This window comes from Eubalaena glacialis, chromosome 3 (assembly GCF_028564815.1).
Source record: "Eubalaena glacialis isolate mEubGla1 chromosome 3, mEubGla1.1.hap2.+ XY, whole genome shotgun sequence".
Taxonomy (NCBI): Eukaryota; Metazoa; Chordata; class Mammalia; order Artiodactyla; family Balaenidae; genus Eubalaena; species Eubalaena glacialis.
Genome location: NC_083718.1, coordinates 159,692,614 through 159,720,541, shown reverse-complemented (window position 1 = coordinate 159,720,541; position 27,928 = coordinate 159,692,614). Strand labels below are relative to the sequence as shown.

The following is a 27,928-nucleotide window of genomic DNA, read 5'->3' as shown; positions in this document are numbered from 1 at the left end:
ATGCCCTCCTGGGCCCTCTTGGTGGTCATCTCCTGCCTCCTCCCGGCCCCCCAAAACCTGGCACAAGTCACCAGCCAAGGTGAGGTATGTGGAGGGTGGAGATCACCTATACCCAGGAAGAGGGAGCCCTGGGAGGGGGATGTGCAAAATAGGAGGCTCCTATTGGTCCCCGACTCTTGCCCACAAACATACCAGGGAGGACCCAGAGCCCAACTCACCAGCTATTCCTCAGATGCCTCCTTGCTGGCCTCGGACTCAGAGTCCCTGAACTGTTTCTCCCGAACATTTGAGGACCTCACTTGCTTCTGGGATGAGGAAGAAGCAGCGCCCAGTGAAATATATCAGCTGCTGTATGCCTACCCAGGGTATGTGCTGCATCATATATATCATATATATGTATCATGTATATACCACTCCCCTGTATCTGTCCTGTACATACCACAGCTGAGCCCCATTCCAGTAGCTTCCCTGCCTTTGGCCCTATCAGAGGACTACTCCAAGTACATGCCCTAAGTAGCCACTTAATGAATAGATGTGCTTTGGATATACCCAGCTCACACCCCTACGTAACCCCTAATCCCACCCAGGCACTGAGAAGAAAAATGGCAGTATTGGAAATAGAAGTTGGGTTTGGGCCCAGACCCGGGTCCTCAGGGCTGAACAGGTGGCCGTGTAGGTAGGATGGACTTCTCCTGTGCCCACAGGGAGAAGCCCCGTGCCTGCCCCCTGAGTTCCCAGCGTGTGCTGCCCTTTGGAACCCGGTACGTGTGCCAGTTTCCAGCCCAGGATGAAGTTCGCCTCTTCTCTCAACTGTACCTCTGGGTGAAGAACGTGTTTCTGAACCAGAATCTGACCCAGCGGGTGCTCTCTGTGGATAGTGTGGGTACGGACCATCCTCCTGTCATCCTGGCCCTCCTGTTTGCTGCCCTCAGGCCAGCTCCTAGAATCAGACTGAGCTGTGCTCTTTCAAGACGATGTGGATGTCCCCCCACTACCAGACCCCCAGAGGCACCTCAAGACCCCCTTCTCATTCCTCTTAGCCTCAGCATCCAGAGCTAGACTTCATTTCACACCAGAGACACCCTGACTTTCCCATCATTAACCTATTCATTGACTCACTCACTCGTCAGTTACAGAATACCTACCATGTGCCGGGCACTGTGCTAGGTGACAAGGGTGCACAGATGAAGGGAGGTCCCTGCCCTTGAGGAGCACTGAGCCTGACAAACCTGCAGTGAGGTCACTGTTCTTCCGGGGACAGGAGAACAGGATGAGGAGCCTCCCTGCCCTGCCCCAGGGGCTGCCCTCAATCCAGCCTCCAGTATCCCCTCTCCACAGTCCATGGGTTGAGCTGTAGACTGTGGCCCCCAAAGAGTTCTGATGTGCCCTGTCTCACCCTCAGGCCTGCCAGCTCCCCCCAGCCTCATCAAGGCCATGGGAGGGAGCCAGCCAGGGGAACTTCAGATCAGCTGGGAGGCCCCAGCTCCCGAAATCAGTGAATTTCTGAGGCATGAACTCCGCTACGGCCCTAAGGATCCAAGGAACTCCACTGGTCCCACAGTCACACTGCTGCTGTCCACAGAAACCTGCTGCCCAGCTCTGCGGAGACCAAACCTAGCCCCGGCTCTGGACCAGTCTCCATGTGCTCAGCCCATGATGCCCCAACAGGATGTACCGGAGCAGACCTCCACAACTAGAGAAGTATCCCGGCCTTCTTCTGCTCCACCTCCTATCTCCTACCCCCAGTTTTGCCCCCAAGAAAGGATAGGCCATACTTTGGGGATTCCAGACTGGGTTGGTCCTTAGAGAGTTAGTATAGGCTCTGATTAAGAGCCATGTCTATTTAGGGATCTCCCACTTTGGGTCATTCATACCAACAAAATTGAGAGCTTCAGGCCTCCAAGTTAATGGGGATTTCCCTAAAAATCCCTGACCTCCACGTGAAACCCACTGACCTGGCTCCCAGTCTGTGTGCATATCTACCCAGTGAAGAACTGAGTGTCTCTCCGCAGGCATGTTGTGGGGCTTCAAATATAAGAGGTGGAGGCTCTCTTGGCTGAGAGGCAGACCTAGATTCTGAGGCTGGGATTCTTCTCCCAAGGCTCCATCTCTGACAGTGAAGGGTGGAAGCTGCCTCATCTCAGGGCTCCAGCCTGGTAACTCCTACTGGCTCCAGCTACGCAGCCAACCTGATGGGGTCTCCCTCCGTGGCTCCTGGGGATCTTGGTCCCTCCCTGTGACCGTGGACCTGCCTGGGGATGCAGGTGAGTCAACAAAGGAATGGGGAGATGGGGAGGAGATAGAAAAGATCTCTAGAGAGGCCTGGGCTGGATATGGAAGCCCTGGGAACCATGGTCCTTCCTGATGACCTCAAACTTGCCACTGGACAGAATGAACTATGTTCAGGGAGAGAAGAAAGAATAGGAGTAAATGTTCCAAGTTATGTGTGTAAAGATGATCTGGATACACTATAGAGTAGGAGCACGTGGGCTCTGATGGGACTTCCTTCTCTGACCCCAGTGGAAATTGGACTGCAATGCTTTACCTTGGACCTGAAGAATGTTACCTGTCAGTGGCAGCAACAGGACCACGCTAGCTCCCAAGGCTTCTTCTACCACAGCAGGGCATGGTGCTGCCCCAGAGACAGGTGAGAAGTGAACTGCTGACTGAGCTTGATGTCATGGGAGAGAAGCACAACCTTGCAGAAAGAAGGGAGAGATTGTCTTGGTCCTCTTCACTCCCCTCCCTTGTCCACCAAACCAAACAGCCTCCATGCTCTCATCCTCCAATGGGTATTGTATCTTTTCAACCTCTCTTCATACTCGCTGGGAATACCTTGGTTTCATGCAGCTTTTATCATGTCACCTGGACCATTCCAACAGCCTACATTCTCGTCTACCTCCGATTTACCCCCCATGCTGCTGACAGACTGACTTTTGTTAAACTCAAACTTTGCATGGCCTTTCCCTACTCAAATATGTACTGCAGCTTTTCACTATCTATCAGATCCGATCAAAACTTCGCCTGGCCTTCAAGAATTTCCACCAAACACCTCACTGATCTGTCACTTCCTTCATATCGAGTATATAACCAAGTCTTACTGATTTTTCCTATTAAACATCTCTAGAATCTGTCCACTTTTGTTCTTCACTGCCATCATCCTAGTACAAGCCATCATCATCTCTCACCTAGGCTATTGAGAAGACTTATTAACTGATCACTTCTTGGATCCTCCAAAACATTCTCCACACAGGAGCTGGAGTGAGTTTTTTGTTTTTTTTTTTAAACTTTGGGTTTATTTATTTATTTATGGCTGTGTTGGGTCTTCGTTTCTGTGCGAGGGCTTTCTCTAGTTGCGGCAAGCGGGGGCCACTCTTCATCACGGTGCGCGGGCCTCTCATTATCGCGGCCTCTCGTGTTGCGGAGCACAGGCTCCAGACGCGCAGGCTCAGGCTCAGTAACCGTGGCTCATGGGCCTAGTTGCTACGCGGCATGTGGGATCTTCCCAGACCAGGGCTCGAACCCATGTCCCCTGCATTGGCAGGCAGATTCTCAACCACTGCGCCACCAGGGAAGCCCATGTGTTTTTAAAAGTGCAAAAAATAGGGACTTCCCTGGCGGTCCAGTCGTTTAGACTTCGCCTTCCAATGTAGGGGGCGCAGGTTCGATCCCTGGTTGGGGAGCTAAGATCCCACATGCCTCGCGGCCAAAGAAAACAAAACATAAAACAGAAGCAGTATTGTAACAAATTCAATAAAGACTTTAAAAACGGTCCACATCAAAAAAAAATCTTTAAAAATAAATTAATAAAAGTGAAAAAATAAATACAACATCCTCTGCTTAAAACTCTTCCAAGATCCATAGCTTCCATTGATCTTAGGACAAAGAAAAGAACACTACTGCAACCATATAAAGTTCTAAAAGGCTCAGCCCCTATCAATGCCTTCAGTTTCATCTTATACTATGCTGCCTTTTGTGCTCTGTGCTCCAGTACTGGCCTGTTTTGGTTCCCCCCTACCTGCCATGATCCCTCCTGCCTCTGGATCTTTGCACATGCTGTTTACACAACTCTCCTATCTTTACTTAACCTTTATTTATCCTTCAGATCTCAACTCAAATGTCACCTCCTCAGGGAGCCCTCCCCTGACCTTCCTCCTTAGGTCCAATGGCACTATTATACATCCTTGTTGTACCACGTACCTCTCCTTCTTAAATACTTATCATAGTTACAATTTTACATTTATACCTCACATAATTTTTTTTTTTTTTTTGGCTGCATTGGGTCTTCGTTGCTGCATGCAGGCTTTCTCTAGTTGCGGTGAGCGGGGGCTACTCTTTGTTGCAGTACGAGGGCTTCTCATTGCGGTGGCTTCTCTTGTTGCAGAGCATGGGCTCTAGGCGTGCAGGCTTCAGTAGTTGTGGCACGTGGGCTCAGTAGTTGTGGTTCGTGAGCTCTAGAGGTCAGGCTCAGGAGTTGTGGCACATGGGCTTAGTTACTCCACTGCATGTGTGATCTTCCTGGACCAGGGATCGAACACGTGTCCCCTGCATTGGCAGGCAGATTCTTAACCACTGCGCCATCAGGGAAGTCCCATGGTTATTTGATTGATAACAAAATTCTGTCTCAGAGCTCCAGTTGAGAAAGGCTGATCTTGACTATACATGATCCATGAGGGCAAAGTCAGTGTCTGCTTTTACTCACCAATATGTTCTCAACTAACACGGTGCCTGGAACACAGTAGGTGCTCAGTAAAAAAAAATTGTTGAATGAATGAATAATAAAAAAAAAACCACTATTAACAGTTTTAATGCATTCTTCCAGTTTTTATATGCATTTACATATGTCTATACACAATATTCAATTTTCAACATAAATTGGATCACATCATATGTATGATTTAGTAACTTACTTTTTTTTTTACAATTATTTTATTTTTATTTTATTTTTGGCTGTGTTGGGTCTTCATTTCTGTGTGAGGGCTTTCTCTAGTTGTGGCAAGCGGGGGCCACTCTTCATCGCGGTGCGCGGGCCTCTCACTATCGCGGCCTCTCTTGTTGCGGAGCACAGGCTCCAGACGCGCAGGCTCAGTAATTGTGGCTCACAGGCCCAGTTGCTCCACAGCATGTGGGATCTTCCCAGACCAGGGCTCGAACCCGTGTCCCCCTGCATTAGCAGGCAGATTCTCAACCACTGTGCCACCACGGAAGCCCCAGTAACTTACTTTTTTACTTAAAAATATGCCTTGGAGATCATTACAAAAAGATGTAACTCATTCTTTTTAATAACTGCACAGATTTCCATAGTATGGAGGGGCCACGAATGGATTAAAAGGTGGCAAAACCGAATTCACATATTCCCTACCAAAACCTGCTCCTCCTCTTCTGGTCCATCCTGCTATCAACTCAGTTTTCCACCCTGAACTTCTGCCATTTCTACACCCTCCATATCCAATCAGAAACGCTTGTCACTTCTACCTCTACAGTATCCCTTGAATCCATCTATTTCCCTCTACCCCAACTACCACAACCCTACTTTCAGATCCTCATAACTTTGTATGTAAAATACCCGTAACATTGTCCTAATAAATTTCTCTGCTTCTGGTCCACCCTCACAAATCCTCTCTTACAAACTGCAGTTAGAGTGACTTTCCTAAAGTACAAAGCTAATGATGACAATTCCTGTTTAAAAGCTTTAAATGTCTCCATCATTACTGCAAGATTAAGTTTAAGCTCATTAGAAAGGCAATAAAGCCATCCATGACCTTGGTCTGCTCACATTTACCACTCCCCACCAGACCCTCTATGCTAAAAGCATTCTGCACCACTTAGAATTTCCCCCAGAGTACCATATCTCTTATCTGTGCACAAGCATGTGCCTGGGATGTCTGTTTGTCCCCTTTGCCTGTCCTATTTATAGTCCAGGACTCAGTCTAAGCACTGCCTTGCACGGGAACTATCCTCTGACCCTCCCCATCTGGGCTAGATGATCCTCCTTGATATTCCCAAGCCAGCCTGTGCACATCACAGAAAAATACCATCTATTTGTTTTCTACCTTTCCCACTGAAATGACAAGTCCTTGAAAATTATTCCTCTGTGTATTCATAGGGCCTATCACAGTGCCTGGCACATAGTATCAATTATATGTTGAAAAAATTAGTAAACATAAAAATATATAAAATGATAAATAATTTTAGTAATAGCTAGTCATTTAGGGGTTATAATCAGGAAGGAGACAGGATTTATTTGTTCAATAAACAATTATTGAAGGTGACTACGTACCAGGCACTGGGGATAGAGTGACAAAACAGAAAAGCTTCCGGCATTGTTGGGGCTTACATTTTAGTTGGGAGAAGGGAAGAGGGGGTGAGAAACAAGTAAAGAAATAAAGGAATAAGGTTATATGATAGAGACTAAGTGGGAGGGTGGGAGAGGGGTGCTAATTTCAACTGAGTGGTCGGAGAAAGCCTTGCCAAGGAGGTGACAGGTGAGCTGAGACCCAAGTGGCAAGAAGAAGTGAGTCACGTGAGATCTAGAGGCAGGGCAACCCAGGGCAAGGTGAGCTGCAAAGACAGTTCATCTGGTATATCTGCTGCACAAAGAGAAGGCCTGTGTGCATGAAGGGTGGTAAACTGGTGTGAGAATTGTAGGAGATGAGAATGGGGAGGTAGGGAGGAACTCAACCGTATGGAGTCCTATAGGCTCTGGTATGGAGTTTGGATTTTATTCCAAGGGGGATGGGGAGCCACTGAAGGATTTTAAGCAAAAGAGTGACATGATATGATTTACATTTCAAAAAGATGTTTCCTTGTGCAATTAAAAAGAAGTAAGAGTGGAAGCAGGATCACCAGTTAGAAATTTGCCTTAATCCAGGCAACACATAATGGTTTCATCTAATGCAGCAGGGGTAAAGATCAAAATAAATGGACAGATTTGTCATATATTCTGGACATTATCAGATCAACATTTAGGATCTGGTTGCTGTGTGGAGAGTAAATTGAAGGGAGTGGCAGAAATGGAGGCAGAAAAGCCAGTTAGGAGGCTGTCGTAATAATCTATTAGTAAAATAACGTTTAGAGGTGACTAAGAGGGCCGCCTAATGAGAACAGGTTAAAAACATGTTTTCCTCCAGAAAGATGAAAGCTCTTTAATCTCTGAAATAATACCATTCAAAGTAGGCATTATTAACCCATTTCACAAATGAGGAAACTGAGGCAGAGCTAAATCAAATAATTTGCCCAGAGTTATACACCAATAAGCCAAGACCTGAACTCTATAGCCCATGCTATTTTCCTATCTCATCTAGCTCTTTTCTTAAGAAGAGGCTGGACACCAAAACAAACCTCAGGAAACAAAACATTATGACACGGGAGAGAAAGCCCTGGAGGCCCATCCAAAGAACAAGTTAGATTATAATCCAGTCCCCTGTGGGATGGGGGATATCAGGATTAGTCTCTGAGGCAGGCCTGATTCAATGACTCTATGGGACTGATTCGTAGGGACCCCGTCTGGGAGAAGTGTGAAGAGGAGGAGAAAAATCCAGGATCACAGCCCTCCCAGTTCTCCCGCTGCCACTTCAAGTCACGAAATGACAGTGTTATTCACATCCTTGTGGAGGTGACCACAGCCCAGGGTGCCATTCACAGCTACCTGGGCTCCCCTTTCTGGATCCATCAGGCTGGTAAGAACTTTCTCCCCTTCTCCTCCCACATAGTTCCCACCTCTACCGTGTCTGACCCCATGCCCAGGATCACCAACTCTGATACTTCTGACCCGTGGCCCTGGTGACATGATGTCTCATGCACAGAAGGGCTTAGGCCAGTCCCTGCTGACGTCCCTGTAGTGCTCATCCCCACTCCAAACTTACACTGGAGGGAGGTCTCCAGCGGGCAGCTGGAACTGGAATGGCAGCATCCATCACCCTGGGCAGCACAAGAGACCTGCTATCAGCTCCGATACACAGGAGAAGGCCATCAGGACTGGAAGGTACAGTCAAGGAACAAATGCCCCCAGACCTCATAATCAGGGTATCCCTGAGTTTCACTGTATCTGTTATCAGGAGTGAAGGTGTCTGTGTATTCATGTCTGAGCTTGTTTGTCTATGTTTTATCTGATTCAACTGGTGTCTTAATCTCTCTTGGGCATCTGACACTGCTGACTGCTCCTATTTAAAATTTTCTCCTTCCTTTGCTTTTGGGATATCAGTCTCTCCTGATTCTCGTACCACCTCTCTGACTGAACCTCCTCACTCTTTCCTGGCTCCTCCTTTCCACAATTCCTTAATAAGTTGTGCTTCCAACAGTCCCATCCAAGACTCAGTTCTCCTCTAAATAAATATATACGTTCTCCCTAAGTGAGTGCTTCAACTCTGTGGTTTCAATGACTATACATTAACCATCCCAAACTTATGATTCCAACACCCATATGGAAAGGAACTTCTATGCCATAGGTGAATTACTTAAATTTTTGAAGTCTCAGTTTCCTCATCGGTGAAATGGGGATAAAGCTATGTACTTTCCAGAGTTACAGTAAAAATTAAATATATAAATATTTAGCATACTGCCTGGCAGATAGAAGGCGCTCAATATACATTAAATATTAGTTTCTTTCTTTACTTTTATTCTCATTCACCACATATATATACAACTTCTTACCAGACAGCTCTATCTAAAAGCCTCCAGGGCATTTCAGACTCAGTATATCCAAAACTGAACTCATCTTCTTCCCCAAACTTATTTTACTTTTTTACTGAGGTATAAGTTACATAAAGTAACACAAATCTTAAATATTCCACTGATTAATTTGTACATGTGTATACAGCCATGTAACCACTACCCAGGTCAAGACAGAGATTATTTCTAGCACCCCAGAAGTGTCTCATGCCCACAGGTCACATACGCACACCCTCCAAGGAAACCACTACTCTGACATTACCACTCATAATTTCTGACTGTTGTTGAACTAATAAAATAGAACCATACAGCATTTCTTCCTCAGACTTACCTCTCCTGTTCTTTGTCTCTGACAGTGGCACCAACACTTACCCAGTTACCCGAGCCTGGAATTATCTTTGACTCTTCTCCCTTTTCCCTTCCCTCTATTTATCAACAAATTAGTTGAGTTTATTGTACTAATAGGTCTCATGTCCCTACTACCACTGGCTTAACCTCACCTTTGACCATCCAGCCGGCCCATGCACGCTCTTAGTACACAGAACACTCTGTAACCTCCAATCAAGCAACTCAGGCAGCATTACACTCTTCTTGGTGCTCCCGTGGTACCTTACTTATATCATTATTATTGCACTAATTATTTCTTGTAACTATTTACTTGTGTGGGTGTCTTACCCTTCAGACATGTGAGACCATGTTTCATTTATCTTTTTCCCCAGTGCCTAGCCTATGCCAATGCGTGGCATATCATAAGCAGTTCATAAATGTTTGCTAACTGATCAAGTTAATGATGTCTCCCTGCTTGTGCACACGATTCTTGTTCCCTGTGCTTGGAATCTCTACTCGTACCCCCAGCACCTAGCACAGTGCTGGCACCCTCTACTCAGAGGATGTTATTTGTGGCCTGGTCTACGTGGCTCCGAGTATCTGAGCGTGTCCGGGGTTTCCATCGCCCGACCTGGTCTGGTGCGTGCCTGGTCACTGTGTGTGTACCAGATCTCTGTCGGTTTATCGTATGTATATGTGTCAGGATGAGTAGTACTCTGTGTAGATGAGTCTGTGTGTCGGGGCTGTACCGCGCCAGGCTGGGCGAGGCCGCAGGCGGGGCGAGGCTCTCTGTCCTGGTGTTTTTCCAGCCAGCTTCCGCTGGGATGAGCGTTTTCTGCCAGCGAGGCTCTCTGGGGGAAATCCCCGGGGACTCAATGCGGTAGGATTTCGGTCAAACAGATGCCAAGTTCTAGAGGCCCCGACGCCGGCCCACCCGGACCCGGAGCCTGACCACCCGCTCGCTTCTCCTCTGCGCAGATGCTGGAGCCGCCTCTCGGGGCCCAGGGAGAGACCTTGGAGCTGCGCCCGCGCTCCCGCTACAGTGTACAGCTGCGCGCCAGGCTCCACGGCCCCACCTTCCATGGTCTCTGGAGCGCCTGGTCCGACCCAGTGAGGGTGGAAACCACCTCCGAGACGGGTGAGGGCCGAACCAGAGCAAAGGCGGTCAGCGGCTGCGCGAGCGGAGGGGCGCCGGCTCAGCGAGGGGCGGGGCCGCGGCTGAGCCGACTTACCCGGCGCCCCGGGGCGGCGAGGGGTGGGGCCTGGTGGACCTGGGGGCGGGGCTCCGGCCAGGCGCGGCCCCCCGACATCTGACTGCTTTTGTCCGTTAGCCTGGATCTTCTTGGTGACCGCTCTGCTCCTGGTGCTGGGCGTCAGCGCCCTCCTGGGCCTGCTGCTGCTGAGGTGGCAGTTTCCTGCGCACTACAGGTACCGCTCGGGTCAGGCGGGAGACGGGGCCGTGGTCCGGGCGAGGCCAGCGGCCTCTAAAGAAGCATCCCCGCGTCACTCTATGTCACCCGCTCTCCGGACAATCCCACATCCACACCTGTGGCGTCGGCTGCTCCCAGCGCGTCTTCCCCGGGGGTCGCACTACCTCCTTACACTCTAACATGCCCACTATACGGGACACCCCAAACAGGCCCACCTTCTGACTCCTCATCTCAGTAACAAGGCTACTGTCCCCGTGTCATCCAAGCCGGAACACTTAGGCGCCACCCTCGCCCTTATCCAGTCTGGTCCGGTCATTCCACCTCCTAAAGCTCGCTCAAATAATAGCCCTCTTTCTCTAGCAGTACAGGCACTACCTGACTCACCAAAACGGAGCCCCTTCTTCCTCCAATCTAGCCTCACGCAGCCACCAGAATAATCTTTCTAAAAATGCACACATGAACTTGTCACTCCGCCTCCTTAAGTCACATTATTAGCTCCCCAGGATAAAGTCCAGACTCTAGAATGACAAGGAGGGCTGTGCAAAATCTGGCCCCTGCCAGGATTTCCACCCTCCCACCCTGTGCATCAGCCTTGCCAGACTGTTGGTGATTTCCTCCACAAGTCAAGAGATTTTACTTCTCAGTGCCTTTGCACATAATGTCCCATCTGCCAGGAATATCCTCCCTGGATGACTAATACCCATTTATCTATAAATAACTTTCTTCCCTGACTCCTAGGAAACCTTTCCTGACCTTCCCCTATTGGCTACTTTCTTTGTGCCCCAATACAGACTTCTTCCATAGTACCAGAAGCATTTTACTGCATTCATTTCTTTATATGTCTTCCCTATGCCTTACTTGGTCATCCTTAAATCTACAGCACAGGGCCTGCTAAATAGCACACACTTAAATAAATGTTATTAATGAATGATTTGTTTATGTGGGGAGACTAAGGCTGAGGAGAAATGGCATTGGAAGTTATAAACATAAAGGACAGAATCCATACCACCTCAGTCCTTCAGTTGGTAACATCTCTCGATTCTTGAAGACTCAGCTCAGAAGGCAACTCCTGCAGGTGGCCTCTTTAGATGGCCCTAGGCTAGATTAGATGCCTCTCTTCTGTGCTCGCATCTCTCCTTGAACATGTCTTTGAGCTTTTAATCCACTCATATGTATGAGCAGACTGCAATGCAGCCTCTGTGCAAGTAGCCAGATCCAACAAAAAAGTTGGGAGAGAAGAGGGAGGTGCTGCTGAACCAGGCGTACTCAGTTCCTTTTCCCCAATTTACCAGATACATCACTCCTCCTTCCCTGGAGAGATATGAGTGAGGTCACAGAAGAGGCCTGAAATGTCGTTCAGCTAAAGTCCCTCCATGTGGAAATATGAGCCTAAGGAATTGGAGGTTCCCCCAACATACCTTAATCCACGTTCTTCCTGGAGAGACCACCTTCCCCAGTAACTTAATAAAAGCCCCATTGGTTCTCTCCATTCATTCATTCAACTAATTTCTTGAGAACCTATTATGGGCCGGACACTGTTCTACACCCTGGAGCTACAGGAATGAGCAAATAGACAAACTCTTTGCTCTCATGGAGTTTACATTCTCGTATATGTGATATATATAAGGATCTAATAAATACACAATAAGTCAAGTGCTATAAAGAACAATAAGCAGAGCAGGAGACAGAGAGTGATGGGGAAGGGAGGTGGTTCTATTTTAGGGCAGTCAGGGAAGGTCTCTCTGTCAGGATGACGTCTGAGCAGAAACCTAAATGAAGTGAGGGAACAAATCAAGTGTTCCAGGCAGAGAGAACAGGAAGTGCAAAGGCCCTGAGGCAGGAGTGTTTGAGGACACTCAAATCCCTTTTTTGAACCTCCGCACTACTGAGTTCCCTCCGCCACCAGAGGTTTCCTTTTCACCTTTGCTCCACTACCTCACTTTACTGCCTTGACTACACTCTTACCTCTCCAAGCTTGCTCCCCCACCTCACTGCCTCCCCCCACGGCCCCCCCTCAGGGCTCCCCTCCTAACTCACTCCCACAACTCAGTCTCCTTCTCTTCCTTCTCCTCAAGGAGCCTGAGGCATGCCCTGTGGCCCTCACTTCCAGACCTGCACCGGGTCCTAGGCCAGTACCTTAGGGATACTGCAGCCCTGAGTCCGGTGAGTGCACCCCTGCTCTCCACCACCCACCACCAGCCCTGTGTGGAGCTGGATCCTTGCCCTACCACACAACTTTTCCAAGGCCCTTGCCCACCAGCATACCATCCCTGGGTCCTACCTCCAACCGAACCCTCCTTTCTACACAATCCAGGTCCTGCTCCCACAGGACCTGCTCTAATCCAGACCCCTTCCCCCCCTCCCCCATCTCTCCCAGCCCAAGGCTGCAGTCTCAGATACCTGTGAGGAAGTGGAACCCAGCCTCCTTGAAATTCTACCTAGGTCCTCAGAGAAGACTCCCTTGCCCCTATGTTCCTCCCAGGCCCAGATGGACTACCGAGGATTACAGCCTTCTTGCCTGGGGACCATGCCCCTGTCTGTGTGCCCACGCATGGCTGAGACAGGGTCCTACTGCACCACTCACATCGCCAACCATTCCTACTTACCACTCAGCTGCTGGCAGGCCCCTCGCTCCCAGTACCCTGGACAGATCCAAACCCTCTAGTCCTTTCTTCTGAACTTCCCTACCCACCGCATCCCAACAACACAACCATCTCAGACCTCACATCCTTCCCGGTTGTCTACCCTCCTAGCTGGGCTTCATAACACTGATCTTTCAGTACTGCTGCTGACATAAATCCAGGACAAGGCTCATTTGACTAAGCTCCTCTAAATTTCACCTCCTTTCTGTCTCCTCTTTAATGCCAAACTCCTTGAAAAGGAGTCTCCACTTCCTGACTCCCATTTACTCCTCAGACTACTTCAATTCATTCCCCTACTACCACTCTGCTAATGAAACTACTCAGGCAAAACTCACCTCAAATTTTTCTCATCACAAGATCCAATCAGATTTTGTTAATTCTCAATCCATTGGATCTCTCTGTTGTCATTTGTCTTGGTGGCTACTCATTTCTCCTTTAAATTCTCTCCTCCATGGCTTGCATATATCACCATCTCTCCTGGCTCTGCTCGGGCCTCTCTGAGTATACTAATAGTTTAGAGCATAAGCTCTGGAGTCAGAGCTGGGTTCAATTCCTGTCTTTCCCACTTGCTAGCTGTATGGCCTTGAGCAAATAACTTAAAGCCTTTGAACCTTAATTTTCTCATCTATAAAAGAGGGATAATAACAGAACCCCATAGAGTTGTAAAGAGCATTTAGTGAGATAATCTAAGTAAAGCACAGTAACTAGGACATAGTAAGTGTTTGATATGTCTAAACTATGGTAATTATTCCTTCCTAATCTTATCCTGGAATCTCTTCCACTCCTTAATTACTGCAGTTCCTCCAGAGTCCATTCTTAACAGTCTCCAATCCCATCCGCTCTCATTGCCTTTCCTATATGCTGACCATTCCAAAGTTCTTATCTGCAGCCCAGACTTCTAACAGCACCTGTAATGGTTTATGCAAGTAACCCTTTACATGTCTGTCTTCTGTTACTAGATTGTGAGCTCCTTGAGGGCAAGGGCTGTGATTTGTTTGTCTTCCCTCCAACCCCCACCCCCCAGCACCTGGATTAGTGCTTGGTGCATGGTAGTAGGCCTTCAATAAATGTTTTCTAAATGAAGGAAATCTTTCTGGACAATGCGGCCTTAACCCCATGCCTCTCATCCTCTCTGCCATTCATATGCAGCAGTAAATGTGCTTAGGCCATTCTGATTATGGATTCCCCTGACCCATTCAAATTCTCAAACAAACAGTATTTTTTGCTGACTCTGAATATACCCAGTGTGTCAGTCAGGGTCTTGGCAGAAATAGATGACACACTCAATCTGGGTATCTGGATGAGAGTTTAATAAAGGGCATATTTATAAAGATGAGGCAGGATTTAGGAAAACCATCAAGGAATAGTGCAATACCCCGGGGCTAACAACAGCTGGGAGCTGGTACCCACCGCACCCCGCCCTGGGCATCAAGGGGTAACGGGAGAGAGTAGTTATGAGACAGGGAGAGAGTAGCTACAGAGAGGGCCACCTGGCAGGAGCTGTGGCAGAGAGCTACAGCCAACCTGTGGGGATATGGCGGGGACGGAGCCAGGGGAACAAAAAGCTCATGTCTGCTCTCCCCTTCCCCCAACTCTCACTCTCTGATCTCCTGATCTCCTCCATCTGCCCTAACAAAGTACCGCAAACTTGGTGGCTTAAACAACAGACATTTTTTATCTGTTAGTTCTGGAAGCTAGAAATTCAAGGTGTCAGCAGGGTTGGTTGCTTCTGAGAGCTGTGAGGAAGAATCTGTTCCATGCCTCTCCCCTAGCTTCTGGGGGTTTCCTGGCAATCTTCAGTGTTTGGCTTGTAGAAGCATCACCTCCATCTCTGCTTTCATCTTCACATTGTGTTCTCCCTGTGTGTGTCTGTGTCCAAACTTTTCCATTTTACAAGGACACCAGTCATACTGGATTAGGGCCCAACCAAATGACCTCAACTTAACTAATTATACCTGGAGTGACCCTATTTCCAAGTAAGGTCACACTCTGAAGTACTGGGGCTTAAGTATGCAACGTATAAATTTTGGGGGGGAGAGACACAATTTAACCCATAACATCCTCCCATTGGTGGAATACAAACAGAAACCAGAGCCCAAGGGAATCCATTGACGCAGGCCATATGAGTCAGCCTCACAGGGCACACGGCAGAGTAGAGGATGAAGAGTGGACCTGGATGGGACAAATGGATGACATCTGGTACACTCACTTTCCATAATTCCTTCCCCAAGCCACGTTCAAGGCTCCAGCTCTACTCCTAGGGACTCAAAACTAGGATTGAGATCCAAACCACTGAACCTCTCACCTTTACACCGATTCAGCCATCATGTCCTGACCCCTTTTACTTACTAAATTCGGCCTCCTCTTCTCCATCTCCACTGAGCTATTACTACAGCCTCTACCTAATATCTCTGCCTCCAGTCTCTCTCCCTAAATCCAACCTGTATGTTGCCTCCAGATTGATCTTCCTGTTCATCTCACTCCTTGCTCACTCCTTACCTCTAAATCTTTAGCTTGACTCTTTAGAACTGATCTCGTTCTCTTCTACTATTTCCCTGTGTGAGGATTAACGGTGTTAACACAATGCCATGCATATAGTAAATAGTGTTTACAGGGTTATCTTTTTTTTTAAATTAATTTTAAATTTATTTTTGGCTGCGTTGGGTCTTCGTTGCTGTGTGCGGGCTTTCTCTAGTTGCAGCGAGCGGGAGCTACTCTTCGTTGCAGTGCGTGCATGGGCTTCTTATTGCAGAGCACAGGCTCTAGGCGCGTGGGCTTCAGTAGATGTGGCACGCGGGCTCAGTAGTTGTGGCTCGCGGGCTCTAGAGTGCAGGCTCAGTAGTTGTGGTACACGGGCTTAGTTGCTCCGCAGGCATGTGGGATCTTCCCGGACCAAGGATCGAACCCATATCCCCTGCATTGGCAGGCGGATTCTTAACCACTGAGCCACCAGGGTAGTCCCTACAGGGTTATCTTTATTTTTATCCCAACTGGGCTGTTCCACCCCCTGAATATCACCTATATTTTATTCCCTCCATGCCCTCTGCTTCCCTACATTCAGGTCCTTCCGGTGGGAGTTCCCCAATCTAAGCAGCTCCTCAGCCTCTAATTAGCTATCTCTAAAGCCTTGTTCTCCTTCCCTCCAGCCTAAGAGGAATTGATCTTTCTCCCCTAGACTGAAAAAGCTCCCTGTGTTTTCTATCCCCTTCCTTCCTGGGCAAGGTGCTTGTTCTACCCTCTTCCATCTCCTCTGGCTCTTCACCTTCAAAGATGCATAGGCATCTTGATGCTGGCATTCCCTCCAGCTCCCATGCACTGCCCTCTTTTTCACTCCCAAATTTCTTATACAAGTAGCCCATGCTTGCTGCCTCCACATTCTCCCCACCCTTCTTTCTGCAACCCCTTCCAAACGGAACCCAAGCACCGCCTCGCCTGATCCCTTTCTCTCCAAGGTCACTGAAGATTTGTTTCCCAATAGCCAACTCTGACCTTTTCTGTCATCACTCTATTTGACCATTTTGTATCATATTAGAATCCCTCCAACTTCAAGGTCCATGTCAGTTATAATCTCCACTGGCTTCTTTCATTCCTTTATTTTTAAATGTTCAAATTCCCTGAAGTTATACTCTCATTTACCCTGTTGTTCTTTTCCTCTACAGTGACCCTTACACCAGAAGCTGCAAATTGCTGGCTATGTTCTGCCCTCAGAAATGTTTTGTTTGGCCCTTACCTGCACGGAAACTCTCACTGACTCCACAATGCCTGGCAGATAAAGTCCAAATTCCTTAGCTTAACATTTAAGGCCCTGACCAGCCTGACCTTTCTATGTCCTCTGGGGTTAAGGGACTCCCCATTTCCAACCCCAGGACATCTAACTCCTTGTTTTCCAAAGTAATTGGAAAGAGACAGCATGAATGCTTCAAAATTAAAAATAATAACTATCATTTGGGTTAAGGGCCCCCAAATTTTCTCTGTCATCATCAGAGTTGATCTTAGGCTAATGACTGAAAACGCGATTTTTTCTAGCCTCTCTCTGGGGCAGTGTAGCATATGGTTAGATTGCTGAGGTTAGTTAGATAGTTTGGCTCCACTAATTATTATGGCCTGTGTGCCTTTGGGCAAGTTTCAAACCTTTCCCTGACCAGGTTTCTTTTTTTGTAAAAAGGGAAGAAAGCATCTGCTTTATGGGATTAAGGATTAAACTCAGTAATGTATGTAAACTGTTTAAACACCGCAGTTAGCAGATGGCCAGTAAATGGTACCCATGATTATTTTTATTATTGCTGCTTCACCTCTAAGCATATCATACAATTCATTGAAGTCATTATTAGAGCACGGATTGAATGGGAGTCAGGCCTGGACCCCTAACAACATGGGACCTCGGGCAAATCTTTTCTTGGGCCGCCGTTTCTTCACCTGTAAAATATAGGTATGTTGCTGGGATGGGGAGGGTGCACCATGTGCAGATTAGACTAGCGGATCTCTAAAATTCCTGACATCTCTAAAGCCCCATGGGGGTGAGCCCCTGTTTCCCTCACAGGGCAGTCCAATCTTATCTCCCAGATAGGCAGATCCGAATTCTGGATCCTGATCTTTTTTCTTGACCATAAGGAATTCACCCCTCTTTCAGCCTCATTTTCCTTGTTTGTAAAACAACAACAAACAAAACAGTTTTTAAAAACAAACAAATGAGCTACTTCCTTCCTAGCAGTGTTTCCGCAGGCACTAAGCTAACAGTGGACGCTCCAGCCTTCTTTCTGCTTCTAAGCTGCTCAATCAACTCCTGCCCCCGCCTCCCCGCCCGCGGGCCGGCTGGCCGGCCACTGCCTGTAACCTTCTCTAAACAGGCTCAAGTGCTTTAGGTCATTACGCCGAGTCCTGCACTTTGTATCATAAACACGATCCACAAGCAGAGTTAAGTGTGAAGGGCGGGTGCGGGGAGGCTGAGGAATGAATGGAAGCGACCTGGGAATGCACGCAGCTCAGGCCCCGCCCCCAGACGCGACGCGCCCCGCCCAGCCCAGCCCCGCCCCGCCCCGCCCAGCCCCGCTTTCCGACACCTGGTGGCGCAGGACCTGCCTTTGCCTCTCTCCCACCCTTCAAATCCCGCTCCACTGCTGGACTCCCGTGAGATCTGCGACTTGCCCCGGAAGACCCGCCCCCTGTGCCGTGGAGACCAATGGGCAAGGGCGACGGTTGCGACAGTTGGGTTTTGAAGGAGCCAATGAGTGCTCGGAGCGGAGAGTTTAAGAAGCGTAAATCCGCACTAAGGCCGGTCTGGGATCCGAGCCTGCTTTGAGCTGACGGTGAGAGGTGGGTGGGCCGAGCGAACCGGGGTGAGGCCGCGGCCGCGGGTGCTGGGCTGGGAGGGGCTGCGGCCGGGGGTGCCGGGCTGGGAGGGACTGCGGCCGGGGTGGCCCTGTGTGGTCGGCCGTCCCAGAGCACGGTCGCCTTTCTTCCTCCGGGGCTCAGCGGGCAGACCTCTCCCTCCAGACACTCCCATGGCCCAGTTCGTGTTCGAGAGTGACCTGCACTCGCTGCTGCAGCTGGATACACCCATCCCCAATGCACCCCCTGCGCGCTGGCAGCGCAAGGCGAAGGAAGCCGCGGGGCCGGCCCCCTCGCCTATGCGGGCAGCCAACCGATCCCACAGCGCCGGCAGGACCCCGGGCCGAACTCCCGGTCAGTGGGGTGCGGCGGGACGCGGGCAGGGAGGGAAGGGCTGAGAACAGCCTTCACGACTGCTCCCATGGGAGCCTGTTGTGACAGTCTTGGCTTCCCTCTCCCTGCCCCAGGCAAATCCAGCTCCAAGATTCAGACCACTCCCAGCAAACCTGGCGGTGACCGCTATATCCCCCATCGCAGTGCTTCCCAGATGGAGGTCGCTAGCTTCCTCCTGAGCAAGGAGAACCAGCCTGAAGACAGTCAGACGCCCACCAAGAAGGTATGTGTCCCAGGGGGGCTTAAGGCAGGAAACCGATCCGTATAATCTGGATGATACCACCACCTCACCACCACCCTTATGTGCCAGGAACATCAGAAAGCATGGGCTTTGAACCTGAACGGTTTTGATGTGGAGGAAGCCAAGATCCTTAGGCTCAGTGGAAAACCACAAAATGCCCCAGAGGGTAAGACCTGAAGTTTTCAGCTCTTGGAGGGAGGTGTCATTCCATCCCCAGGGCTCGGGATAGATGAGATGGCTCTTCCCACCTAAGACTGAGGGGAGGGAAGGTGCTTATCTGGCCTTCCTGGTTAGGGGCAGGGGGAGGTGTCAATTCTCCCAGTGTCTAGACCCACTCCGTTGCCACAGGTTACCAGAACAGACTGAAAGTACTCTATAGCCAGAAGGCCACGCCCAGCTCCAGCAGGAAGACCTGCCGTTACATTCCTTCTCTGCCAGACCGGATCCTGGATGCCCCTGAAATCCGGAATGACTACTGTAAGTGCAGCCTTCTCCCTGTCCAGTGGATGGAGAAAAAGGGAGAGAGAGGGACTAGGCAAACTAGAAAGCTCATGCTCTTCCCTTCCCCCTCTGGCAGACCTGAACCTTGTGGATTGGAGCTCTGGGAATGTACTGGCTGTGGCTTTGGACAACAGTGTGTACTTGTGGAGTGCTAGCTCTGGTGACATCCTGCAGCTGCTGCAACTGGAACAGCCTGGGGATTATATATCTTCTGTGGCCTGGATCAAAGAGGGCAACTACCTGGCTGTGGGCACCAGCAGTGCTGAGGTGCAGGTGAGACTTGTCCCTGTGCTGCAGCTCTGTTGTTCCCCCAGAACAAGACCCCCAGGGGTCTTGCCCAGCAGGAGGATGTTAATGCCAAGTCCTGATCTTCATGGTCTTCTCTCTCTGTAGCTATGGGATGTGCAACAGCAGAAACGGCTTCGAAACATGACCAGTCATTCTGCCCGAGTGGGCTCCCTCTGTTGGAATAGCTATATCCTGTCCAGGTTAGTGGTTTTTGCTAGTCTGTTACAAAATCAGTCTATGATTTTGGCCCCCTCTCCCCGGATTGTACACCTCTGAACTGAAGCAGCTCTGGCCTGCTGGTGGCGTTTGGCACTGCTACAGGACCTGATTCCCTTCTCCCCTCCTGCAGTGGCTCACGCTCTGGCCACATCCACCACCATGATGTTCGGGTAGCAGAACACCATGTGGCCACATTGAGTGGCCACAGCCAGGAAGTGTGTGGGCTGCGCTGGGCCCCAGATGGACGACATTTAGCCAGTGGCGGCAACGATAACTTGGTCAACGTGTGGCCTAGTGCTCCTGGAGAAGGTGGCTGGGTTCCTCTGCAGACATTCACCCAGCATCAAGGGGCTGTCAAGGTGAGAGTGGGGCTGGGCTGGGCTGGGCTGGGCTTCTGCAGACTCTCACTCAGAACCTCTGGGGACATGGGATGGTGGCATTGGACTGGGTTAATCTGTGAGCCCTATAGGTCTGTGTCTAGCTCTAGTACCTGCTGACCCCAACTTTTTATCCCACCTAGGCTGTAGCTTGGTGTCCCTGGCAGCCCAATGTCCTGGCAACTGGAGGGGGCACAAGTGATCGACACATTCGTATCTGGAACGTCTGCTCTGGGGCCTGTCTGAGTGCTGTGGATGCCCATTCCCAGGTAGTCTTCCTTATTCCAGCCTCTCACTCCCAGATGCATTCTTAATTCTATATAGCCTTCCTGGGCAACCACGTCCCCTCCAGTGGCTTCACTGATGCTATACCCTGATGGTTTCCAAACTTCTAACTCAGCTCTCACTCATGAGCTCCAGACCCACATTTCCAACAGTCCACAGAGAGCTTGTCTCTAACCCCATGTGCTATAGGTGGCACCACCCTAATATGTCCCAAATTAAACTTGTCACTTCCCCTTGCCTCCCTGAAATGTGTTCCTCCTCATCCTATGTTGTTGTGAGGGACACCACTCAGAAATCTGAAAAACCTAGAATCTTTCATCCTCCCCACCTAGTCACCAAGATGTCTCAGTTTTACCTCAGAATATCATTTACACATGTCCCCTCCCCTTGGCCTCATCCTTCTCCCCAGTGGAGGCTCACTGGTCTTTTCATATCTCTTCCAGTCTGTCCTCTGCACTGGTCTGGGTGGTCTGTTTCTGTCCTCTTTAAACCCTGCAAGGGCTCCCTATCACCTACAGTATATAATCCAAATGCTTTAGAATGATATTTGAGGCCCTTGCTGGTGGGTCTCCCTGCAAGCACTGCAGCTTCCTCTCTTGCCAGACCCTGCCCAGCACATGCAGCCTTCATTCTAACCTTGGGCTCAGGTTCAAATTCTGGCTCTGCCTCCTACTAACTTAACTTGCATGTGATCTTAGGCAACTCGCTGAACTTCCTGCTGCTTGATTCCTGATCTGTAAAGTGAATAACAGTTATAACTCTCAAAAGGCTTTTGTAAGGACTACGGTCATTCAAGTCTGAGTCCGTAGCACCTGGTAGGGTGGCTAACACCACGGTGGACTTGGTTCTGATTTGAGTAGTGTTGGCCCTATGTACGTCATGCCCATGCCACTCCCTCTCCACAGGTGTGCTCCATCCTCTGGTCTCCCCACTACAAGGAGCTCATCTCAGGCCATGGCTTTGCCCAGAACCAGCTGGTTATTTGGAAGTACCCAACCATGGCCAAGGTGGCTGAGCTGAAAGGTAGGTGCTAAGTGACAGAAGCCAGAAACAAAAGGGCACGTATTGTATGACTATTTATATGAAATGTCCAGAAGAGGCAAATGCAGAGGGAGAAAACAGATTAATGGTTGCTAGAGGCTGAGGGGAGAGGGTAATGAGGAGTTACTTTCTTTATGGAGTGATGGAAAAATTCTGGAATTACTGTTGTGATGGTTGCACAACTCTGTGAATATACTAGGAACCAATGAACTGTACACTTTAAAAGGATGAACTTTATAGTGTGTGAATTGTTAATTACCTCAGACTGTTATAAACAAGCTCTCAAAATTGGAAGGCTATAGGTATCTACCTTCATTTGTACTGCTCTCACTTTTTCCCTCCTCATGCCCCAGGTCACACAGCCCGGGTCCTTAGTCTGACCATGAGCCCAGATGGGGCTACAGTGGCATCAGCAGCAGCAGATGAGACCCTGCGGCTGTGGCGCTGCTTTGAGTTGGACCCTGCGCGGCGGCGGGAGCGGGAGAAGGCCAGTGCAGCCAAAAGCAGCCTCATCCACCAAGGCATCCGTTAAGGACCAACTAATGTCAGTTTTTTGTGTTTTTTTTTTTTTTTACTTTTCTAATAAAGTCACGTCTCCCTCTTCTCCTGGCATGACCTCTGTCCCAGCAGCTTTCCCAGGGGCTCCTCTCTACTGTGATCAGAGAGCTAGAAACATCCATCCTGTGGGCACCTTGACCATCCCTCCTGTTTGCAGACAGGCTGGCAGGCTTTGTACCCACCTCCTCCATTCACACATGTACACACACAGCCTCAGCGGTTTCCTCTGTCACTTTTAATGAAGACATAAAGGAGTGAGCAGCCTCCACAGGCTGTATTCCCAGGCCCCCACCACCCTGACCTTTGGCCAAGAAGCTCCTACTTCAGTGTGGGGTGGAGAAGGAGGGAGCCTGGGTCCACAGTGACAGATTATTGCTGACCTCTTCAGTGTGAGGAAAAAGGCCACAAGACCCTGGTGGGGGCCAGCCCTGAGTGCTCCTCTCCCACGTGTAAGGCAGGGAGGGGGAAATAAGTGTCCAGCCCTTTTGGCCCCTGGCTCTGGAATGGCAGAGGGCAACGAGGCCATGTCCCTGGGGCTGGCCAGGAGAAGAGGAATGGAAGCAGTGGTCCCTGTGTACCAGCTGTGGGGAGCAGAGGGCCTGTACCCTGCTCAGTCCTGACCACATAAGCCCTGGTCACAGGTGTAGCTGGGGAGGACAATGACAGATGCTGCCAGAGGTGCAGTCCTGAGGCACTTAGGTGGGCGCCTAGCTAGGCCATGTTTCTCAGTTAGCCTTGACTTTGGCAGTACCTGGAACTCCATTTTGCTGAAGTACACGGGGCAGCCGCTTGCCTTTGGTGTAAGACTGATACCAGAAATTGGAGAAGAGCAAGAAGAAGATGGTGCCGTACATCCAGATGAGGTGGATGATGATTGGATACTGGTAGTTACAGCTGGGCATGAAGTAGTACTGGGAGATGTGCAGCGAGACCAGGACAAACTGGATCTAGGACGGAAAGGCAAGGGTCAAAGGGTACAGTGAGAGGACTAGAGGGAAAGGGGGTAGAGAAACAGAATGCCGAGCAGGGAGGGCTGGGGTCAAAGGTGAAGTAAGCTGGCTAAAGGTAGGATCCAGACCAGAATGTTGGGGGGACGGTTGTAGGTCAGGCTCAGGCCCCTCACCAGCTGGACAGCTGTCATGTGCTTTTTCCACCAAAGGTAGGGCTGAGCCACAGGGCCAAGGGCAGACAATCCATAGTACAGGTACATGACGACGTGCACAGAGGAGTTGATCATGGCGTGGAAAGAGCCCATTCCTCCTGTGCATGGACAATCAGGACCTGAGTTGGGCCTCTGGTCCCCAGTGCCCGTCCCTCCTCCCCCAGTGGTCTTCACCACTCACCTGGGGCAAATTTTACCCCCCACCACCAGCTCCAGGGAAGCACTGAGTGGTGGAAGACATGTAGGAAGGTCACCTGTCCATCTTTCTTCCGGAGAATAAAGATCACCTGAGAAGAGTGGGGTAAGGGGTTTCAGAGGCAGGGCCTCTCACTCCTTTCTCCCCACAAGTTCTCGAATCTCATGTAACTACTCACCGTGTCCATCAGCTCAATGACCTTGGAGAACAGGAAGAGCCAGGCCACCCGAACCATCTGTAAGAAGTCAGGGCAGCCTTAGGACCGCCAAGAGCCTCTAAACTGGCTCATGAGCACAGGGCACGTCCAAACTGCTCCTATCCCCAGGTTGCTAAGGACCTGGCCTCCGTCCCCACTTACCCTCAGTGCCTCCGGGTTGCTGGAAAAGTCCACTGGGTCGCAGCGCCAGGTGTAGGTACTCAGCCAGCCAGACATCAGGAACTATGAAGGGGTGTGGATTAGACCGCCAGACTTCCCTCCCTCCCCCAAATCTCTTCTGTTCTCTAGACGGAGAAATAGAGCTGAGCCTCTCTGGGAAGGAGATGCCATGCTCTGGCCCTAGGGCCTGCCCCTTATCCTGCCGGCAGGAATTAAAGCCTAGGCATCCTGGGGGCCCACCTCATAGACGATGTAGAGGGAAAATGCCACCAGTGAGAAGTTGTAGACAACCATGAAGCTGCGGAGCTGGAAGGGCTTCCGATTGGCCATGATGCGAGGCCCAAGTGAAAGAACGAAGTACACGTAGGTCAGGAGGATAGAGGTCATTAGCAGGGGGGACCCCATCAGAGGGTAGCCCTGGATCCGGGGATCTGTGAATAAGGGTCAAAGGAGTCAGGAAGGGTCACAGAGTCCAAAGGGTCCCCACCAGGTGTGCAGACATGAGGTCAGGTCACAAAGGGTCAAGGGATTTGAAGGGACTCTCCACCATTAGGAGACAGCCCTAGATCCAGGGATCCCAGGGTGGGAGGGAGAAAGGGTTGGAGGACAGCGTCTCACCTGCATGCTTCATCATCTCCTGGTACAAGTTCACAACAGCCTCCATCCTGGCTAAGGACTCTGGCGAGGTAGGGAGGATGGGTGTCAGACAGGGCCAACTGTGCTCCCCCCACCCCCCCAATTCCACCCCTGACCCACAGACAGGACATAGACCAGACGGGACAACCCCAACAGCTCACTGCAGAAAGGACAGAGCAGTGAGAGGAAGGAATTGCTGGGGACTAGGGTGAGGAGGAGGCCGCTCGGGGTGGGGGGCGGGGTCTGCTTCCCGCATACCCTGCCTGCCTGGGAAGGGCTCCTCCGCCCTTCCTCTCCACACCTTCCTCGCCCCTCCTCACGCTCTGCTCCTCTCCAGAGATTTTGACTTCCTGACCTCCCCTCCCTTCTTCCACAAGAGGACTCTCAATGTCTGGTCTCTTTCCAGAGAGTCTTCCCTCCTACCAACAGGGAACTCATCTCCAGACGAACCTCCTCTCCCTTCCTCGCCAGTCCCTCACCTCCCCAGCCCTGGGGTCTTCCTTCTCTCCAGGGGTCCCCCCCTTCAACTTCTCCTGCCCCATTTCAGGATGCACATCTCGTGGGATAGTCCCTCCTGTCCTCTCCCCTGCTGAGTCACCCCCTCGGGCTCTCCTCTGCCCTCCTTGGCTCTCACCTCCAGCCTCTCCTCTCGTCTCCGGCGCTCTCCTCTCACCCTCCCTCTCCAGGAGCCTGGCTCTTTGAGACTCCTGCCCTGGCGGCTCCACCTGTCTGACTAGATCTGGCAGCAGCCCCGCCCTCTGCCCACCCCGCTGTACTGCACATGGGGTGGAGGGTGGGTCCAGGCCACAGGTCAGTACCTGGGAGACCCACCAGGATTGAGAAAGCCAAGTAAAGCCCAGGACTCACCACCCACCCACCCCAGACCAGTCAGATGAGCTAAGCTTCTAGGTTTTGGCTAGAAACCTCCCAGGACGCCAGCCCCAGGCCTAGCCTTGGCCCAAAGAGAACTGCTGAAAACCCACACCCAGCATCCCCTCCTAAATTAGCCATAAATTCTCAGTTTGTCCTACTTCAGAATGGGTACCATCACACTTCTCTCCCAGGGAGGGGCAGGGAGTGGCATGTGAGGAGGTGGGGAGTGGGGGAGGTCTCAGGAATCTTCCCCTCCCTCAAGGAGGGGGTCGTAATGGGCTAGGCCCTCTTCCCCTCAGAGCCTGAAGGCATGTCGGGGGAGGGCTCACAGGGACACAAAAGCCTTGGCCCAGGCGGAGGACAGCCTGGGACTCGAGGCAGTCCTGGAGGGGCAAGACGTTCCCCAAACAGCCAGGACAGCAGATGCTCTGCGAGCTGCCTGCACTCTGGTCGGCCAGGCTCCCTCTACCCAGAGAAGCACCCGTGCAGGTACTAAGTGAAGAACACACCTTCTGACACAGCTACGGAGGCTGCACACGCGCCCCTCACACACACATGTCCCAGACGCTCCCCCAACTTCCACGCCGACCCACAACTGCCCCACCAAGGTCAGGCTCCAAGTCCTCCCATACACACAGCCCCTGTCACAGCTCCCCGCCACCAACGACAACTCGCCAGTGGCTATAGCACACATGTGCACGCAGAGCCCAGCTGGCTCCTGCAGGCTGCAAGTGCCCTCCTCTGACACTCTGACCACCTGGACAAGTCTTCATGGACTTTGACATGCATGGTCTCTAACACTCAGGCCTGCTCCTAGCTACGTTCACACTGGCAAACACACCCAAACACTCACACACACTCCTTCACAGGACCCGCATTACCATGTGCAAGTGCTTGTGCTCAAACGCAGGTTTCCTCACACGTCTGAGTCTCAGATGAATGTGGTCACATACATAAACTCACACAGCCCACCTGCAGGTGAACGAACCCAACATCACCCACAGTGTGTGCAGACATATACCTGTCCTGGGTCAGGCACACCCACAGCTCTCTTTTCACGGATGGCAGTCACCATTCTTCACTGATTCATTCATTCATTCATTCATTCACAATCAGACTTTTGTTGGCTGCTTATTCTGGGGTAGGGCCTACCCAGAGGCACGTGCTCTAACACACAGTTCCTCCCCGACCCATGTGAGCTTGCCAGCTTGTTATCTCCCAGGCTCTCTCAGCCACCATCCCCAAGTTCACCTCCCCCCAGCCTACACACGCATGCACCCTGGAGGTCAGGGGTGGCTCGAGGCTTCTGGAAGGACCTCTCCCCAAGTTTGAGCAGAATCTGGGTGTGTCCCCAGTGGGGGAACTCAGTCTGGTCCTTCCTTCCTTTCCGATGGATGGAAGGGAAAGGCAGACAGGCAAAGGAAGGGGGCGGTGGCGGTGCACAAGGGCGCCAAGGGGAGGAAGGAGTAAGAGGGGGAGAGGGGCAAGAGAAGGAGGTGGTAGAGGAAGGCCCAGGTTCAAGTAAATGGGGGCCCGGCGGGAGGGAGGCTGCTGGGGAGGCCCAGCCCCGGAGAGCTGGGACCTCCCACCCACCCTCCCCAGGAACGGCCTCGCCCACAGCCTGGGCAGGGCAGGGCAGGGCAGGCCGGGCGGCCCAGCGGGGCAGGGGCCTGGGCACGTGGCAAGCCCGCCGTGGGAGGTCCCGACTCACCAGTGGGGGCCAGGCGGGCAGTCGTGGAGGGCTCGGAAGGAGCAGGGCCGGAGAGGTGTCCCCAGGGCCAAGCTGCCTGCCACTTCCTCATCTGCTGGGCCGACTTTCTGTCACCAGAGGGGGAGGGGGCGGGCCGGGTGGGGGGCGCCCGCTGATTGGGCCGCGGGCTGAGGCAGGAGGGGCCGGCCAGCCCCGTCTCTGCCGGGCCCGCGGGGTGGGGGCGGGGGCGGGGGCGGGGGCGGGCTGCCGGGCCCTGGGCAGGAAGCACGCCCAGCCCCTGCTCCCCACCCCTTCCCGCCGCATTGCCTCCCGTCTCGGTCAGCTCGCGCAGCCTGGCCTCGGCCCGCCCCAGTTGCACCCTGCGCCTTCCTGACGTTCAGCCCGCGCATGGCCTCATTCTGGGCCCTCAGGGGGTTTATCCACCAACAAGACCAACACAGCTTCTTTCGTGGCCGGTCCACCCGGCCTGGGACCCTGGGAAAAGTTCCAGGGTCAGCCCTCCCCGCAAAGAGCTCCCTCTCTAGACGGTGGGACCGGAGGGGTGGGCTGCAGGGAGCCTGTGTGTGTGCGGAGAGCGGACTCGGGGCAGCGGGGAGGTCTCAGCCCGAGGGAGAGGCTGCGCGGGGAAGCCTTCCCTACCAGACCAAAAACTTGGATGAGCCTAGCGTTAGGAG

The 27,928-nt window shown here is 51.4% G+C and overlaps 3 protein-coding genes across 9 annotated transcripts; 2 read left to right on the top strand and 1 right to left on the bottom strand.

Annotated features, from left to right (window-relative positions):
• MPL (MPL proto-oncogene, thrombopoietin receptor) lies at nt 1-16,715 on the top strand. Its single transcript, XM_061184350.1, has 12 exons — nt 1-79; nt 233-365; nt 705-883; nt 1,403-1,701; nt 2,102-2,264; nt 2,521-2,647; nt 7,498-7,679; nt 7,842-7,984; nt 9,976-10,135; nt 10,329-10,425; nt 12,503-12,590; nt 12,805-16,715. Exons 1-12 carry the CDS (start codon nt 1-3, stop codon nt 13,090-13,092), a joined length of 1,938 nt encoding a protein of 645 aa, XP_061040333.1. The 3' UTR covers nt 13,093-16,715.
• A 609-nt stretch (nt 16,716-17,324) lies between these two features.
• CDC20 (cell division cycle 20) lies at nt 17,325-22,345 on the top strand. Of its 7 annotated transcripts, none has more exons than XM_061184359.1 (12): nt 17,325-17,498; nt 18,142-18,382; nt 18,563-18,751; nt 18,865-19,013; nt 19,101-19,197; nt 19,380-19,508; nt 19,609-19,805; nt 19,926-20,020; nt 20,170-20,398; nt 20,560-20,685; nt 21,607-21,724; nt 22,096-22,345. In XM_061184359.1, exons 3-12 carry the CDS (start codon nt 18,571-18,573, stop codon nt 22,272-22,274), a joined length of 1,500 nt encoding a protein of 499 aa, XP_061040342.1. In that variant the 5' UTR covers nt 17,325-17,498; nt 18,142-18,382; nt 18,563-18,570; the 3' UTR covers nt 22,275-22,345. The 7 variants fall into 7 exon arrangements, with proteins under 7 accessions (XP_061040342.1, XP_061040341.1, XP_061040335.1 ...); XM_061184358.1 differs by having other exon boundaries at nt 18,114-18,382; XM_061184352.1 differs by having other exon boundaries at nt 17,917-18,382.
• Nucleotides 22,346-22,512: 167 nt separating this feature from the next.
• ELOVL1 (ELOVL fatty acid elongase 1) lies at nt 22,513-27,388 on the bottom strand. Its single transcript, XM_061184360.1, has 8 exons — nt 27,255-27,388; nt 24,653-24,712; nt 24,275-24,465; nt 24,017-24,097; nt 23,837-23,893; nt 23,644-23,749; nt 23,424-23,560; nt 22,513-23,247 (listed from the first exon to the last, which is right to left on the bottom strand). The coding sequence occupies exons 1-8, from the start codon at nt 27,343-27,345 to the stop codon at nt 23,026-23,028; spliced, it is 945 nt and encodes a 314-aa protein (XP_061040343.1). The 5' UTR covers nt 27,346-27,388; the 3' UTR covers nt 22,513-23,025.
• Between the last annotated feature and the right edge of the window lie 540 nt (nt 27,389-27,928).